Source organism: Capricornis sumatraensis, chromosome 10, assembly GCF_032405125.1.
Source record: "Capricornis sumatraensis isolate serow.1 chromosome 10, serow.2, whole genome shotgun sequence".
Classification (NCBI taxonomy): domain Eukaryota; kingdom Metazoa; phylum Chordata; class Mammalia; order Artiodactyla; family Bovidae; genus Capricornis; species Capricornis sumatraensis.
Genome location: NC_091078.1, coordinates 15645353 through 15662172, shown reverse-complemented (window position 1 = coordinate 15662172; position 16820 = coordinate 15645353). Strand labels below are relative to the sequence as shown.

General features: G+C 50.4%; 1 protein-coding gene across 12 annotated transcripts in view; it reads right to left on the bottom strand.

Moving 5' to 3' along the window:
* Nucleotides 1-16820, bottom strand: part of CAMK2G (calcium/calmodulin dependent protein kinase II gamma) — a 54990-nt gene that overhangs the window by 25902 nt on the left and 12268 nt on the right. For 9 of the 12 annotated variants that reach the window (XM_068982522.1, XM_068982526.1, XM_068982524.1 and 6 more), the window contains 10 exons: nt 16460-16519; nt 9317-9371; nt 8219-8284; nt 5965-6037; nt 5713-5815; nt 5201-5284; nt 4671-4765; nt 4001-4123; nt 516-599; nt 202-244 (listed from right to left, as the gene is read on the bottom strand). In XM_068982522.1, the coding sequence (XP_068838623.1) occupies nt 202-244; nt 516-599; nt 4001-4123; nt 4671-4765; nt 5201-5284; nt 5713-5815; nt 5965-6037; nt 8219-8284; nt 9317-9371; nt 16460-16519 (786 nt within the window). The remainder of the gene's footprint in view (nt 1-201; nt 245-515; nt 600-4000; nt 4124-4670; nt 4766-5200; nt 5285-5712; nt 5816-5964; nt 6038-8218; nt 8285-9316; nt 9372-16459; nt 16520-16820) is intronic. The other 3 variants (XM_068982533.1, XM_068982534.1, XM_068982525.1) reach the window with 2 other exon arrangements.

The following is a 16820-nucleotide window of genomic DNA, read 5'->3' as shown; positions in this document are numbered from 1 at the left end:
ATCATAAATCTGAAGTCAAGTAAAGCCCCCCAGAATTTCAGGTTACAAGACTCAGCTGTAGCAGGGCCTCCAAACAGCATCCTCACCATCCTGGTCAAGGTATTGCCTGAGATACCCAGCATCAGGATGGCATGATACCTGGGAACGGCCCATCCTGACCCACTCACCTCAAAGAATGAAAGTGCACAGTCGAACACATACCTGAAAAGTTCCTGGAGACAAGCATGGTTGTGAGGATGGCACCCTGGAAAAAGAAGAGGGTCTTGTGAATTCCATCGGGCTCTACAGAAGCGCGTTCTGTTCTCAGGCAGAGTGCAACTGCTGGCTAGGGGCCCTCCTTGGGTACCATGTTCATAGCTCAGCTCCAGCCATGAGATTGTCCCAGTTGGCCGATTAATGGGGGTGATGACTGGGAAGATTCACTCTCTCTCTCCTGTTGTGATGGGGCAGGGGGCGCACTGCCAAAGGGTATGATTTCAGGATGCTGGCAGCCTGGCCCAGAAGGCACAACTCACCTTCAGTTTTCTCCGGGCATTGAACTTGCGTAGGCACTCCACTGTCTCTTGACGATGCATCATAGATGCCACTGTGGACCGTTGCTGGAAGCGAAACAGACAGCCCTATGAGTCCCCAGGCACATCCTCTGCCCCTCACCAGAGTCCCAGCATCAGTGGCCTTGTGCTCAGCCACTCGAGAGTTGCTCCAAAGATAAGATGAGGTCATAGAGGTGAAAAATGCTTTTACAATAAAAGCTCTACCCAAAACTCAAGGTTATGTAAGGACAATAATTTGAACATGAAAACACCACTGGTAATTGATGCTGGATGAGGGTGCCTGAGAGAGCATTCTGATCTTCCTTAGGGGATGGAGGCTATGGAAAGTGTGAGTATTCTCTGTGTTGTGATCCTCACGCAGTTATTCCTTCACCTACTATTTAGTGAGCACCTAAAGCACTCCAGATTCTGGGCAGTGAGAAAACAGGAAGGGGTCTTGCTCTCTACAGAGAGCATTCATTCTTTCCAAAAGCTCCTCTCAGCAGCCCCCTGCTGCTGCTGCTGCTGCTGCTAAGTCACTTCAGTCGTGTCCGACTCTGTGCAACCCCCGAGACGGCAGCCCAACAGGCTCCCCGGTCCCTGGGATTCTCCAGGCCCCCTACAAGGTCCTAAATGAAGTTGTGATCTGAGAAACTGAGGATCTTTACCATGACGCATCAATTCTGGGATGGGAATTTTTCTTCAATGTATTACTGCTAACTTTTAAACAGAGTCCCTTAGACACGATTTACATTTCCCTGATGACTCAGGGTCAGCAATACAAGCATCAATTATTACATAATATCCTAATATAGAGATGTCCTCAGGGGCTACTGAGATATACAGGATGATAGGGAGTAGGGCCCATAAACATGCCCCCAGAACATACGATTCCCACAATTCTTGAGTACCCGTTTTAAGTGGCTCATCCCTTTACTCTGCTCTTGTTGCATCCTGGCTAGTCTGCTAGAAAAATAAAACCTACAACACATAGCCTGGTGCCCACTCCCCCCTGGGACCACCCTGCCATCTCTGCCCTCATCCCTGGCTTCTCCCTTTCCTGGTTCCCGAAGCAACTCTCCCTTCTGTCTACCTTCTGGAGTGGGGGTGTGCATGTATCATATTTCCTTTCCTCCTCCAAAGTGTAAACTTCTAAACCAAGAGAAATAAGAGATGATTGAGAAAGAACTTCTTCAGTTCCAGCCCCCACAAGCTGATTTTCACCCCCCTGCAACCTAATCTCAGGTCTCAGAAGCATCACCACTCATGTGCTGGCCCCTGCCCTGGGCTCCAGAGCCCTTCTCTTGTGCTTTCCAAACACTGGTTCTTCAATTAGCCTATATATATATCTTGTTTTTTACATAAAACAAGTCAAATTATCTTCCAGATTAGTAGATAGGACACCTTCTACAGGTCTCATTGAGCCAAAATTTAGCCAATATTTTTAACCCTTTATTCTGCATCATATTCTTCTCTGCAGTCAACACAATATAATCAATTGCGAGGTTTTAAAAATTCCCCTGACTCATCCATCTTCTCTAAGCAGTATCACCGGTCTCTCTGCCTCCACTGCCTCTTTCAGTGAAATAATGAAACAATGGTTTTAATTGGTCACAGCCAACAGGCTCTCTTCCATCTTTATCATGGACTTTCTGAAGCATCTGATTACAGACCCTCCCTTCCTGAGACCTCATGTTTCTTAGGATCTCCTGATCTTCCTCCCGCCATGGACATTCTCATTCACAGCCCCCTTTGCTGGCTCCTCTCCGGGCCACTAAATGCTGGTGGCCATATCTTCTCTTACAACAGCTCACAGTAAGGATTCAACTAGCAGAGAACCAATCCCATCTATTTCTATAGCCCCAACACCATCCATACAGAAATGACCACAACCTGTATTCCTGATTTTTAACTTCTTCTCCATACTTCTAACTCCCCACGAGATATCTCCAGCTGGAGGCCCTCATACTTAACGTGTATGAAACTAAAATCATCATCTTTTCTCATAAAAGGGTTCCTCCTCTAGGTTTCCTCTGGGTCAGTGAATGGTACAACCCTCCAACTCAGTTACCAACTCAAAACCTGGCAATTCCCACAGATCTCTCTCTCTCAAAAGACCTTCACTTTCCAAATCCAGTTGGTCACAGAGTCCTTCTTATTTTCTCTCTCAAATATCTCTCAAATGTGTCCACTCCTTGCCACACCACCTATCCTATCATTACCCTTAGCTGAAACACTGTCTGGCCTTGCTTAGACAACCACAACAGCTTCCTTAGCTCTCTCTGCCCCTGCCTCTTCAATTCCATTTTCTACACAGCTTCCAAAGCGATCTTTCTTAATTGCGTATTTCATTCCCTCTTTGAAACTCTTAAATGGTTCCCTATGCTTTTAGAATAACACCAAAACTCCTTAGGCAGAAACTTGTATGTCACTGGAATCGTTTTTGGCTTCGTTCTCTTATATTCCTGCAGCCCTACCTTCATCTACAACCAAACTGCTTAACATTCCTTAATCTCGCCGTAATTCCCCATGGCCTCTCACCTTAGCCCGTGCTAAGCTCAGTCTGCAGGTTATCATCCTGGGGAACTTCCAGTAATCTACCAAGAACCAGGACAGAGCTCACCTCCTCCACACATTCAGCAATCCCACTGCCCACCAGAGATGGCAGGGGCTCCTATACACTCGTTAGGTTTTTTTTACGTACTTGTCACATTGCAGACTGGTTGCCTGCTTGAGTGCCTGTCTCCCCAGATCATGTCTGAGATCTGTGGGGGAAGGCAGCAGGCCTTATTCATCTTTGTATCTCCAGCACACAGGGACCAGCACCAAAGAGGCATTCAGTAAACATGGAAAAGAACAAATAAATATATGCATCATGGTTGTCAGGAGGCCTGACTATAGCAGACCCTGTTTGAAAAAAGATATTGCAGCCAGATAGAAGCTTACACAAAAACAGAGCATGATGACGACCCACATCGATAGCCTGGGGGCTCTTCTAGGATGAGCTTTGTGACTGAACTTCAGGGGCTCTTTTTCATTACTCACAGGCCCCTTTTGTTTATTTGTTGGGTCTCGTCACCTTCCCATTAGAGTTGTCTGATTTGGAATCTGGATATGCACTCTAGGCATGGCAATTTACTTTTGAGTTCTGCTGGTTGCTTTCTGTCATCAACTAGAGTCTGCAAGGGTCAACCTAAGCCCTCATTCAACAGCAAAACTAAGTCATACCTGCCAAATGAGTGGGGAAGGTCAGGGAGAGGTCAGTTAGTCACAATAGCTTCCCTGGCTTCTCTTGGTGACATTTGCTGCCCCTGGGTTCGACCCAGTCCCCTGTCCCCTCTGCACTGTCTTAGCTCAAGGCCCCACATGATTATTCTCTAGTCACAAGAAGGAGGGTAAAGACAGTGCTATGAGCACATTGAGAGCTGATATCCTGGATCTCCTTGACCTCAGGAGAAGACACTTACGCAGACCCATGGGTGCTTGAGAGCCTGGTCAGCTGTAATACGCTTTGCAGGGTTTATGGTCAGCATCTGGTTGATCAAGTTCTTGGCTTCTGGAGTCACTGTGTCCCACTCTGGTGATGGGAACTAAGAAGTGGGAACAGGAGAAGGAGGGATATAAAATCTGTGTACCTTATACCCCTTGAAACCAGGGTTAACTATCGAAAGCTGCCTAGCATGAAGTGGGCTAAGCACTGGGTATCCCAGGAGTCAACTTAAAGATTGGGAAAGAAAAACAGAACAATCATGGTTAGAATGCCAGAATATCATACCAAGGGACCCTGACATCTTCTGGTTCAACTCCATCTCCCTACAAGGAGGAACCTGCTGCTCAACACTGTGCCCAAGGCCCCACCGCAGTGGGAGGAGCCGCCATACTTCTCATCTCTATGTCACACGGCACACTACACAGCCACACCATTCTTTGCAAATAACAGAACAAAGGGCTTTAGTAGACTCCCTGATTCTGCAGCCACCAACAATGGCTGTGCAAAAAAGTTGCTCCCTGCGACAGGTGGTGACAAGAATTGAGTCCTATATGGTCCTCAAAATCCCTAACACTCCCCACACCCTGCAACACACTCAGCACACCCCCTTCCCCTAAACAGTGGGGCAGGAACAAACTTGTCCTTACATCATAGGCTCCAGCCTTGATCTGCTGATACAGCTTGTGCTGATCCTCATCCCAGAAAGGAGGGTAGCCCACCAGGAGGATATACAGGATGACCCCTACAAGACAGAACACAGGTCACTGGGGTCAGTCACCTGCTTTGCTAAAGAACCAAGAAAAGCCACATGGGGCTCCGAGCCACCCAGAAAGTCAAGGACCATCCCAGAGAGAGAGGTGGATGGCAGCCGACAATGCTGTGCCACTGTGCTTCACACCCCACATAACCACGCCATGTCTGGGATTTCTTCAGGCACAACCCACCCACTAAGGTATGGGTAAATCCCTCTTTTGAGAAGGAGACATCATCATCTAGGAAGCTGGGGAGGAGGTTGTGAAGGGAACAGCCATCCCGGGGGACACCAGAGCAAATGCTGTGACTTCACATATACCAGATGCCTGTGGGACCCGCAGGGAATAGCAATGCCTCTTTCTTGTCATCGCTGGAAGCTGAGCGCCCTTAACACCAAAAAGCTGAGTGTGTGGAATGGGCTTACCGCAGGCCCAGATATCCACAGGTTTTCCATAGGGATCTTTCCTCAAGACCTCAGGGGACAAGTAACCTGGGGTGCCAGCAAAACCTGTAGCGGAAGAGAGAGCGGAGGCACACTGAACCCACTTTCTCTCTCATTAAATCCACATCAGCAGTTTTCCCCAAGTCCCTTCTTACTCCTGTTGATTTGGCTACATAAGCTCTCAGCACCTGGGCAGCAAGAGACGACGGGCTGGGCTTCTTGCAGTGCCCGGAATCTAAACCAGAGAGTGAATGCATGTGCCTTAAAGGAACTTCCATTGTCCCCGGAGGCAGCAAGAACGCAGTGCTGACAGCAGCTAGTCTCACTGTACTGAGTCACAGAGGGCCAGGGGGAGCTCTGTGCCCGCCCTTCCTCCAGCCTCTGAGGAGGCCAGGACCATTAAGGGTCTGGCCTGTAGTTCTGAAAGAGGAAGGCAGATCAGGAAGAGGAGGAAGGGCGGGAGCTGCATTCCAGGAAGACAGGGTCACTCTTACCAAACCAAGCCTGTTGCTCTCCCTGCACTTCGATGGCTAGGCCAAAATCAGCCAGCTTGACAGCAGCACCCTTGCATTTACTCGCCAGCAGCAGGTTCTCAGGCTGTATAAGGAAGACAGAGAGCCTCGTGAGGCACCAATCCCGCAGCCCAGAGGGAGCTTAGCTTGGGACCATGCAGTACTACCATCTGGCACCAGGTGGCGCCAGTGGTTCACAAACAAGAGGCAGAGGGGACCCGGGCAGAAAAGTACCTTCAGGTCCCGGTGGACGATGTCGTGCTGGTGGATGTGGTTAACACTCTCCAGAATCTGATGTATACAGTGGCTGCAAAAGCACGAAAAGAAAGGTCAGTGCAGGGTAAAACCATCCACGACCACATGCTGTAGACTAAAGCACTTAACTCTGGGTAATGGATTCACACAGAATCACTGAATGAGGAGCTAAAACCTCGGACTTTGGACACCATCTGTTCAACCTACTTTACCAAAGAGGAAACTGAGGCCCAAGCAGACTAAGTGGTTTGTCCAGGGTCTTCCACTAGATTACAGCAGAGGACAGACTAGAACAGGGTCCACCAAGCCTCCTTAGACTGTGAAGGCTCAACATATCCGATTTGTTTCCAAGGAAGAATACCTCCGACTCCTGAGAAAGAGACACCATCCAACAACCCCTTCCTCCTTCCTCTTTCCCCCTATAGTAACTGTGTTCTTGGAGAAGAGGCTTGTGGTGGCAACTCAGGAAGGAGAGTCCAACCAAGCCCAAGTTGTTTTGGGGGTAGGGAAACATTTATCAAGCACCTATAAGCATTGGGCTGGGTATCACACCAGCTGTATAGGGGACCCAGTGCCTGCCCTGAAGTTTATCATCTAGCAGGGGAGAGAAATGAGTACACAGGCATCATCGAGAAACAAGACACTTAGGAGAGTTTCAAAGAGGCACCCCAAGGAGCATTTCTCATCATGCTTTTGCACAGAAAAAGACAAACCAGCCTAGAGTCACATTCGGCTGCTGATTCTCAAATTCTCAAAGGCCATCCACCTTCCAAACCATCCTCCACACCTGTGGTCAACTCCCGGTGGAGTGCACCAGCAGTCCAGGGCACTGGAGAAAACCAGAGGATGATTTTGGCCCCCCAGGGGACATCTGGCAATGCCTGGAGACACTGCTGGTTGTCACCACTGAGAGGGAGGGTGCTATGGGCATCTAGCAGATAGAGGCCAGGGATGCTTCTAAACCTATAATGCACAACAGGGGCCCTCATGACCAGAAACGATCCAGCCCGAACGTCAGTAACCTGGACTGACAGTATTCCTTCCTCTGAAATCTGAGGCTGGGGCTTCCACAAGAGCCAAAGTGTCTCGCTGGGTTCCTGGAGGCTGAGGCTTAGGCCTCCCCATAAGGACATGGTCCAAGAGTAGGCCGAAGAGACTTTAAGACTGAGCTGAAGAGGCGAGTCTCCACAGAAATATATAATTAGAACAGAGCCAAGCTAGCAGGGAGAGCCTTCTGGCCAAAAATGGCAAAAGTGCGAAGTGTCCCAGCAGAGCCAGGCCAAGCCCACTGGTACCGTCACCCGCCCCAGCTCCCCCTCCTCCCCGCCAGGCTCCCTGAGCTATCACCGCCTCCTCCCCCCCACCGCCCCAGAGCCTGGTCCTCCCCTGCTGGCACTGGAATTCATCTCCCACTTGAGAATTTTTCCTGAGGCTGAAGCATCTGAAGCTGATCAGCAAACGTTGGCCTCTGAGGGTTGAGAAATCTGTGAGGAAGCTGTTTCCCCCTCCGCGCCCCCAGAGGCAGCCAGAGCTGGCACATATGCCTGAGAAGGCTGCAGGCAGGACACCCAAAATCAGGTTGTCAGGACATCACCCTCAGAAAAGATCTGGGGTTGGGGAGGAGCCGGGGCAGGAAAGGCAGGCCAAACAAGTGCCCAAGAGCTGTGGTGTGGGAGGAATTCTGCTGTGTCATGTGGAGAAGCTGCCAGGGTTTCTCAGAGGGCTGGGGGCTGAGGGGTGTGGCCGAGGAATGGTCTTCCAACCTGAAAAGCTGGTCCTAGTGGTCAAGACACAAGGTGATAGTGGCTGAAATCTCCCAGGAGGTTCCCTGGTTGGATTATTAACCCAGACGTTTACACTCCTTTGGGACACAAACCATGTTTTCCCCATCTCTGGATCATTCCCAGGATGCCTTGTATGCAGTAGAATTTGTCAGAAGGAGAAAGTGGAGATAGGGGAGGGCCCTCATGAGTATACAGTGGGGCAAAGGAAAGGCATTTCTGGTGTGACAGGGTGAAAGAGATTTGTAAGAGCTTTGCAGAAAACTGACCTGGGAGTGCTGAATTATTAACTTCTAAGCATGCCCACGGAATGTAGCCTGGGTCCAACTCTACAGAATCTTTGTCCAGGTAAGAGTTCTTCTAACCGCTCCCAAAGACGGTTCCAACAGGCACAATGCCCTGCCCCCTAAGATGGTTAAGAGGCACACTTACACCTCAGGGCCTCGTCTCACCTGGCATCGGCTTCACTGTAGTATTCCCTGGCCACAATGTCTTCAAACAGCTCTCCGCCGGTAACACTGCAACCAACAAAGAGGGTCAGAGGAGGCAGCATCCAACAAGTAACCAACAGCCACACTGCATAGCGGCTTTTATAGACGTGGCAACTCTCCATGGGCTTCGCCTGCAAGCTCAGAACACACCAGTCCTTCAATGAAACGGAGCTTCTTCCTGGGACAATGTGAGCCCTCCCCACCCCCTGCACATTTCTGTGTCTATAATTTGTAGATTACCTAATACTCTGGTAAAGATGAATGTACAGGCAGTTAAGAGAAAATAACTGACTTACTCAAACAGTCTTAGCTTTATTTGAGACCAATATGAATACTAAGATCCAGCTGCCCAAGAAGGACTGACCTACTACTGAAGCTGAAGAACAATGAGACCAAGGACACAGAGACCCAACCCTGAAAATACCAGAGAGGCATTTCCATTAGGTGAAGAACCACTTTTAAGACATTAAACCACAACCAGAGTGGGAGAGACCAATGGGAGCCCAGTTTACAACTAATAAAAGGTGCCTTCAATTTCCCAGAATTCTTAAGGTCAGGCAAAGAGCTACGTTGTATATCTCCACTAAGGACAACACACTGAGAAACAAGGGGGAAAAAGCATCTGCACAAGGTGTGCTGCAGAACAGAAAGTGCAAGAGCAATGCCACCCCAGGGTCAGAGCCCTGGGGAAACACTGAGTGAGAAGGAGACCCTCGGCAATCTGGTCTTTCCCAGCGGATGGTCAAAATCAAACCCCTCTCCACGGGCACGACTGAGCGACTTCACTTTCACCTTTCACTTTCATGCACTGGAGAAGGAAATGGCAACCCACTCCAGTGTTCTTGCCTGGAGAATCCCAGGGACGGGGGAGCCTGGTGGGCTGCCGTCTATGGGGTCACACAGAGTTGGACACGACTGAAGTGACTTAGCAGCAGCCACGGGCAAAGGAGAGGGACCCTTGGCAGAGGCTGAAGACCCAGTTTAGGGCTTTTTTTCCCAGCCTTCCTCTTGAGCCGGCTGGAGGGAAAGGCCCCCACACCCTCAGAAAGTGGCACTTACAGGTCAAACACGAGGTAGTGAAACCCTTCTTCAGAAATACTGTCATGGAGGCGTACTGCAAGAGAGGAGATGGGGACAGAGATTAACAGAGAGAAAACCTGGAAAGCCTGCTCCTCTCCTCCTTGGCCACCCCAGCCCTGCCCCATCCTGTCAGCCCCACAGGCTCTTTCCCAAGAAGGGGCAGATGCCCAGCATCCCTGGGTCCAAGATGTGGCCACAGAGCAGAGATGACCAGACCCTAGGGCCAGGGCTCGGGTCGCCATCTCAGACTGCCTCAGATGTAGGCGAGAGACAGAAGTTTTGTGGCTAAGAAGTAAGGCAAGATGGAGAAAAGCAGGAACCGTCTTCTGAGAGGGGCTGGTCCCAGCGAAGGTGGTCCTGGGATGTGACGTGTAAGGGTGATGTGCAGAGCGAGAAGCCCCTAGGGATGCAGACCGCAGAGGGACAGAGAATGACAAGATGGGAGACCCTGGAGTAAATGGGAGCAGAAGAATTAGGGGGAGGGGAAGAAGCGGCAAAGGCACAGCCCAGCAGGCAACACACGGATTCAGGCAACGACAATAACCATTTATTAAGTGCTGACTTCGTGCCAGGCCTTGAGTTAGGCTCTTTGCGTACATTACTTAAGCTACAAGTATGTATCGAGTGCTGACTGTGTGTGGTAGATGGTAGGATTTAGGAAGGACATAGTGTCTACTTCAAGGAGTTTATTATTCCTGATGACCACTCTGAGATAAGTATTTCTCCCATTCCACAGATGAGGACAATGAAGGCTCAAACGCATAGAGTTTCTTGCCAAAGGCCAAAGATCTGGTGGGTCCAGATGTGAACCCAGTTCTTTCTGACTCCAAAGACTGGTTTATACCACTGTTTCCTACAAGAAATGTGGAGGAGCCCACACACCCAGGCGACAAAGCAGTGGAGCCTGGAGAGAAACCGCTCACAAATGTGCCCACAAGATGGGGACGGGAGGCTACTGCATGGAGCTGCAGTAAAGGCGAAAGAAAAGGCTGGTGAGCAGAATCTCTTCCCACTCACAGCCTCCAGAGCTCTTGGGCAAGAGCCCAACCTGATGCTGCTGAGGTCTCCTCTTCAAGCTTCTGCCCACAAAGCCACCTCAGGGGGTTAAAATGCCAACGCCCCCCTCAGCATCATTCTAATGCAAACGCACCTCTGCTCCGATCAACACTCCTGCTTGGTCCCTTCCCTCACCTGCACTCATGGAGAGCCTGTGTCCCAAAGGGCTCCCTCTGTTTGACCTTCACGCAGTTCCAGGAGCTCCTCACGGAGCACTTCAGGAATGGCCTGACACCAAACTGACCAGTGAAGTTCTTAGATACAAAGAAATCTCTAGTGTGTCAGGCCCCCACCAGCTCGAAAGATACCTTTCATTTCCAGGACGAGGGCGTCTCCTCAGGACTGAGGCACTTCCCTGCCCCCCTGTGCCCCACAGCAAGATGAGCTGAATGTAAAACCCAGGCCCTCAGCCATCACTGGAGCCCTGTGCTTTTCCTCACTCGACAGATGAGGACTCGGGCCTGCCAGGGCGAGAACCAGGGCCCAGCAATTGTTTATGCTTCATACTGCCGACCTTATTAGATCTGATCTGGTTACTCAACCTCAAAATTCCACCAGAACTCAGTACTTCTGCGATTTACCAATGGAATCAAAGGCGGGTGGTACTCCTAAAACCCCTCCTCCTCAAATGATTCTCTCCTGTACTTGGGCGAACAAGCTCCTACTTCTCTAGGCCTGTGGGTGACAGAATGAAGAAGATACAGCCAGACCCCTGCTCCCCGCTCCCCCTCACTAACCCAGGCGCGCTCTGGCAAGCTCCCCCAAAGCCCTGCCACCCTCGTTCCTGACTTGCCTTCTCTGGCCGGAATGGGTGGCTCACGCTGAGCCCTGCTGCAGCTGCTGCTCCCTTGCTTCCAAAAGGACTTTCCATTTAATTAAAAATTTGCTATTAAAACGCATTAAAGTGTGTAATACAAATAATCCCCTGGAAATCAACTGTCCCAGAAGCTAAAGACGAGCTTCATTAGGGAGGTGACTAACAGCAGCAGCAGGAGGCACCAACAGGGCAGCAGGCACCGTGCTAACAGGGATTCTCAGGGGAGTCCTGGCACCTGGCTGTCCTCCCCAGGACCCCTGACCCCAGACCTACACATCCCGCCCCCACGGCCTCGAGCCCAGAAGGGCAGAAAGGGCAGGCACCCATGCCTCTGCGCAGACACGGAGTCATGGGCACTTGCCCTTCCCCATGAAGACCACACACAGAGTCCAGGTGTGAGCAGACTGGGAGGGGAGTCAGCTGAGCAGAGCTGCGAGGGAAGACTAGTCCTCCCAGGCCGCCCAGCCCAGAGCTCCACTTTGATGTGGGTCCCAGGGCCAGGCACCGCCAAGGCAAGGAGGGATGGGTGTGGAAGGCTCCATCACTGAGCAGGACTGCTATCTTTCTCTTTCCATTTGTAGAGAAAATGAACAGGGGCCTGAGAACAAGAGGAGAAACTTGATTGCACCACTCTAAGTGCCAACCTAGCAGATTCGCAATAATAAAGATCCAAATTATAATACCTAACACTTAGTTGAGCTGTTTCAATGTGCCAGGCATTATGCCAAGAGCTTTACACATGTTATTTGATTGAACCCTCGCATTAGCTCTGTAGGGTAGGTACTTCTATTAGCGTCTGTGTAACAGGACAAGCAACAGAGGCTCCAAAAGAAACTCACCCAAAGTTACACTGAGTGGCAGAGCTGAGACTTGAGGCCAAAGCCGGCCAATATTAAGATCCCTAATTTTGTAGAACTGCCTGGAAGGAGTCACTTTCTCCATCCTCTTGGGCAAAGAAACTCTAACCTGTCCCTATTAGCCCTGGCCATTCCAACTTGCTCAACAATGTCCACGTGGCACCCCCCCTGAAGCAGGCGTGGCTGGACATGCCATGGACACAGCTGTGAACAAGAGAGATCCAGCAGCCTGTGCGGGGGGGACGGGCTTTAAAGAAGCACTTATACGAATACATAACCAAGCATTAGGGGCTGTTGGGGAAAAGTAAAGGATGTGTTGGGGGGAAGAAAATCCAATACCCTGGCCATTCCATAGTCATGAGAGGGTATGGAGGCCAAGGAGAACCAGACCAACCCTAGACAGGAAGATCTGGGAGAAGCATGAAGCATTTGAGCATTACAGTCGTAAACCTAGTTATTGTTCTTTACAAACTGTGGAAGGAAGAACAGGCCAAAAACAACGCACTCAGTGTCTTATACCTTCAAGTACTGACAAAGCCACAACCCCAATCTTGTGGCTATTTCCAACTCTTTAAAAACCACCTGACAGTATGCCACATTTTAACTAACAAACTTTGGTCAAAAAAGCACCCACAACTATCACTGTTCATGTCCATGGAGATACAGGGCCGGGGAGGAGGTAGTGTCATCCCAGGGGGCTGGCAGGGGAGTGGAGGCTGCCCTGCAGGGAGGAGCAGGTGGGCATGATCTGGGAGCTGCTCACCTATGCTACAACTTTTCCATCTCTTTCTTTGCAACTGTTATTGCTACACTTACTATTTATTAGCTGTGTGTGGCCTGGGCCCAACATAAAAGGCAGCCAGGCTTGAATGACATGTGTGAACTGAGTTGGGGCTGGAGGGACTACTTCTGGGAGCTGGAATCTCCAGTTTCATCACCTCCATTTATTTCCTAGGCCTCGTTCGCTTGCTCAACCTTCTTAGAACAACTCCATTAAGAGGCACAGATGACAAAACGGAGGCACGGGTAGGAAAATCACGTGCCACAGGTCACAGCTGCCCAGCAAATCCCAGATTCAGACCTGGAGGACTGGAAACCAAGGCCACAGACCTTTGCTTCTCCACGTGCTGAACCAGCAGCATGAGCTTCACCTGGAGACATAGGGAAGCTCAGGTCCACCCCAGACCTACTGAATCAGAATCTGAATTTTAACACGATCCCTAGGTGATTCACAAGCACATGAAAGTTTGAGAAGTACTGCTCTAAACCACAATGCTAGGCTGTGATCGAAACTGCTGGGGCAGCTCAGCACGAAAGAAGACAGAGTCTATTCATTAGAGGAATTCAGAGCAGGGAGCAAGCAGATCACAGGTAGAAGACACTTCATTCAGACTCTAGACGGTCAGCACTACTGCCGTTTCTTCCTCTCAACTCGGCACCTCTGGCCACTCTCCCAGGGCTGTTTTAGGTTCTGCAGTATGCCTCAAAACCAACAGGCTTTAAAAAAAAAAAAAAGGCTTTATCTTTTAAAGCAATTTTGGGTTCATAGCAAAACTGAGAGGGAAGCACAGAGAGCTCCCACCTACCCGCTGTCCCCACACACGCACAGCCATCTCCACAAAAGAAGCAAGCTCATTACAACTGATGAACCTACATTGACACAGCATTATCACCCAGAGACCATGGTTTACATTAGGGGTCACTCTTCCAACAGACTGTCAACTCCTGGGGTTAAGGGAAAAAACTGGGGATGCCTGGCTCCTTGTACCAAATACCCTTCTGAATGCAAGTGCTGGTGAGTCTGACAATGATCAGGGGTGGACCATGTGCTCTCTGCTTCCTCACCTCTGCACCACTCTTAGGCTGGTCCACTGGTATCCCCGTGGGATGGAATTAGAAGCTACAGCCAAAAGGGCCACCGCTCTGAAGGATGGAGCAGTGGAGAGAGAAGAGGGATAGCGAATTAAGCAGATAAAACGGGCTCCTCTTCTGCCGCAAGCCAGGTCAAGATCCATGGCAACCCCCATCTCCTGGACCCACAGCTCCCCTTCATCTCTAGGAGTCCCGGTTCCCACTGGAGGACAGTGGGACAGCCTGGCCAGATCATTCTCCCAGGACATGGTCCTGACTACTCATCCTTCCTTCTCCCTTCCCTTGACCCCAAATAGGGCCTCAGACCAATGCCCCCGGGGTCTGGGAGCAAGCATGAAATGAAAGCGCAGTTCTAGGCAATGAGACGCTGACAAAGGGAGAGAGCCTTGCCTGGCCTTCCCTGGGTTCTGCTGTCTCCCTAACAGAGCAGATGGCTGGGGGAGACAGTCCCTCCATCTGCCCTGATTCTGTGCTGGGGACTGGTGGTTAAAGAAAAAGGGGCTACCAAACCAAGTCTAAAAGGTTCAAAAGTATATATCTAATTTTCGAAAGCACAGAAAAAGAAGGCTAGAGTATTTCCCAGCTAGAATTCCAGTTCTGGACTTCCTGGTTGATTCTCAATTGTCTTTGTTCTACCCTAACCCTTCTGTGGTCAACCACACCCATGTTGCAGGTAATAAGGACATGGTTCCACCTCCTGCACCATCGACCCCGCCCTTTGTTCTCCCCTCCCTCCAGGTGGGCGATTCATCATTGCTCTACGAGTTGGTCACTTGGGGTGTAAGGAAAGGAAGTTGTTGTCCTCAGACCCTGAGACCTGGGACTGGAACACCAAAACACTTCTGTGCTTGTGGGTGGCTTTAGTCACCCACCCGCTTTTTTTCTCCAGTTCTGGCACGGCTAGCTCAGAGTGACAAGCTCGTAAAGCCCAGAGGGACCAGGTAAGCGGGACCAGGTAAGCGGTAGAAAGTTAACAGCATAGAGAGTGGCCAGCAGGCTAAGGGGGCAGTCACTGCCCAGGTCCAGCTGATTCTGGCCATGCATGGATGTGGGCTCGGCAGAGCCAAATCTGATTTGAAAGATTGGGAAATAGAATTTTTTTTTTTCAAAATGTGAAATCTCATTTTAAAATACTGGCAAATAATAAAAATATTTTTAAACCACTAAGCCAGCCAAACAAAACATGCCTGAGTTGGTAACTGCTGTTTTAGCTGTTCCTTCAGTCGTTTCTCTCCTACCCAAGGCGACAATTTGGTCCCCACTATGCTGTTTTCAGGGGAGGGCTGAACTTCAGAGAGCTCAGGGGTTCCCAGCCCAGGACTCGTGGGCTGAGAGGGGCTGGCTTCGTGCAAGACTGCACCAGGCAGAACTGAGTACCAGCTACCCCAATCTGTGTCGCGTGTAAGCCAAGCTGCTGATTGCCATCTATAAAGCCGTGCATGGCTTCAGTTCTGGTTACCTCAAAGCTCCCTTCCCCTCGGGCTGGGGTACGACCCCGCTCTCCCGTGTCAGAGCTCACGGTGAAAATCCCAGTCCTAGGTCTGTGAAGCTGGAGGCCGAGTAGCTCAGGAGGGAGCGCTGAACTTCAGCAAGTCACCTCACGGTGCTGGCTACCAACCCAGCAGAGCGGGCAGCCTCGGGACACCCCTAATATCTAGGCCATGCCTGAGGAGCACAGAAACTCACTATCCTTTGTGATAATTGGAGCTTTCAGGGAAAACCTAGGAGATGGTCCCTGTTTTTCTACCTCAAGTCAAGCCTGGGGTTTCTGCTCAGATGCTGAAGCCAGCCCAGTTTCTGTCCCCTCCGAGAGAAGCACCAAATCAGGGCCAACGCTTTTGGCAAAGACTATTTCAGCTGAACAATGTAAAACTGAGCTAGAGTGGGTTGTGGCAGGCAAACCTCCTCAGGCTTTAGAACAACCAACAATGTGCTCTTGTCCCCCGAGTCAGGGTGGGAGCAGGGAGAAATCCTCTTAATTTTTTCTCCTTCTCCAGCCGAGTGGCTCCTGCCACCCCTTCTTCAGGGAAGCCAGGCGGGTGGGCAGCTTGCTTTCCTGGCTCCGGGGAGTACAAATGGGAGTGCCATGGAAACCCCCAGAGTGCACATGATCCCGCAACAAGGAACAAAACTCTTTCAAGTCCAGGAACAAAGTGCAGACCCTTTCCTGACGGCCGCGGAAGGCCCCTGGCGAGGGGTGCTGGCAGGCCACTCGCCCCGAGCCTCACACGCCGAAGACCTGGCCCTCAGCCCAAAGACGGAAGGAGAGGGGAAGAAAGGGAGCCTGAAACATATTCTGATACCTCACTCCCAGCCCTGAGATGGCACCACAGGGAGGGAGACGTTCAGGTCTCTAAACTAGAACACCCCAGAATTCCGAGCTGCGATGCTGCCTGGGTAAAAAAAGACACCAGGCAGACGCCCAGGGACAGAAGTGGTTCCCCACACAAAAACAGTGGATCTCTGTTCTCGCCACCTTCTACAAAATACCCAAGACATGCTCTATATAAGGGCACTTACCGATGTTTGGATGTTTCAAAAGTCGGCATATCCGGGCCTCACGTTCTAGTTTCTGGTGATCTAAAAGTGGAAGGGAGAAAACAAAAGCGATCAGACATCCATTCTATTTGCGGCCACTTGGTTATTCATATGCCTTCAATTCTGAGGCACCTACTATGGCCCTTTTTAAAAAAAAAAAACAATTTGCTGAATTAACATAGCAGGTCACAGCAATTCTGGAGACAGGTATTAATGACAACCTTTGGCCATGAAGCAGTGTCTTAGGAAAGCTTCCCAAGCTAGTGAGCGGCAGAGCCAGGATTTAAATCCAAGTCTTAAACTAAAACTCTGGTGCTCTTTCCACCACAGCAGGGATTTCACT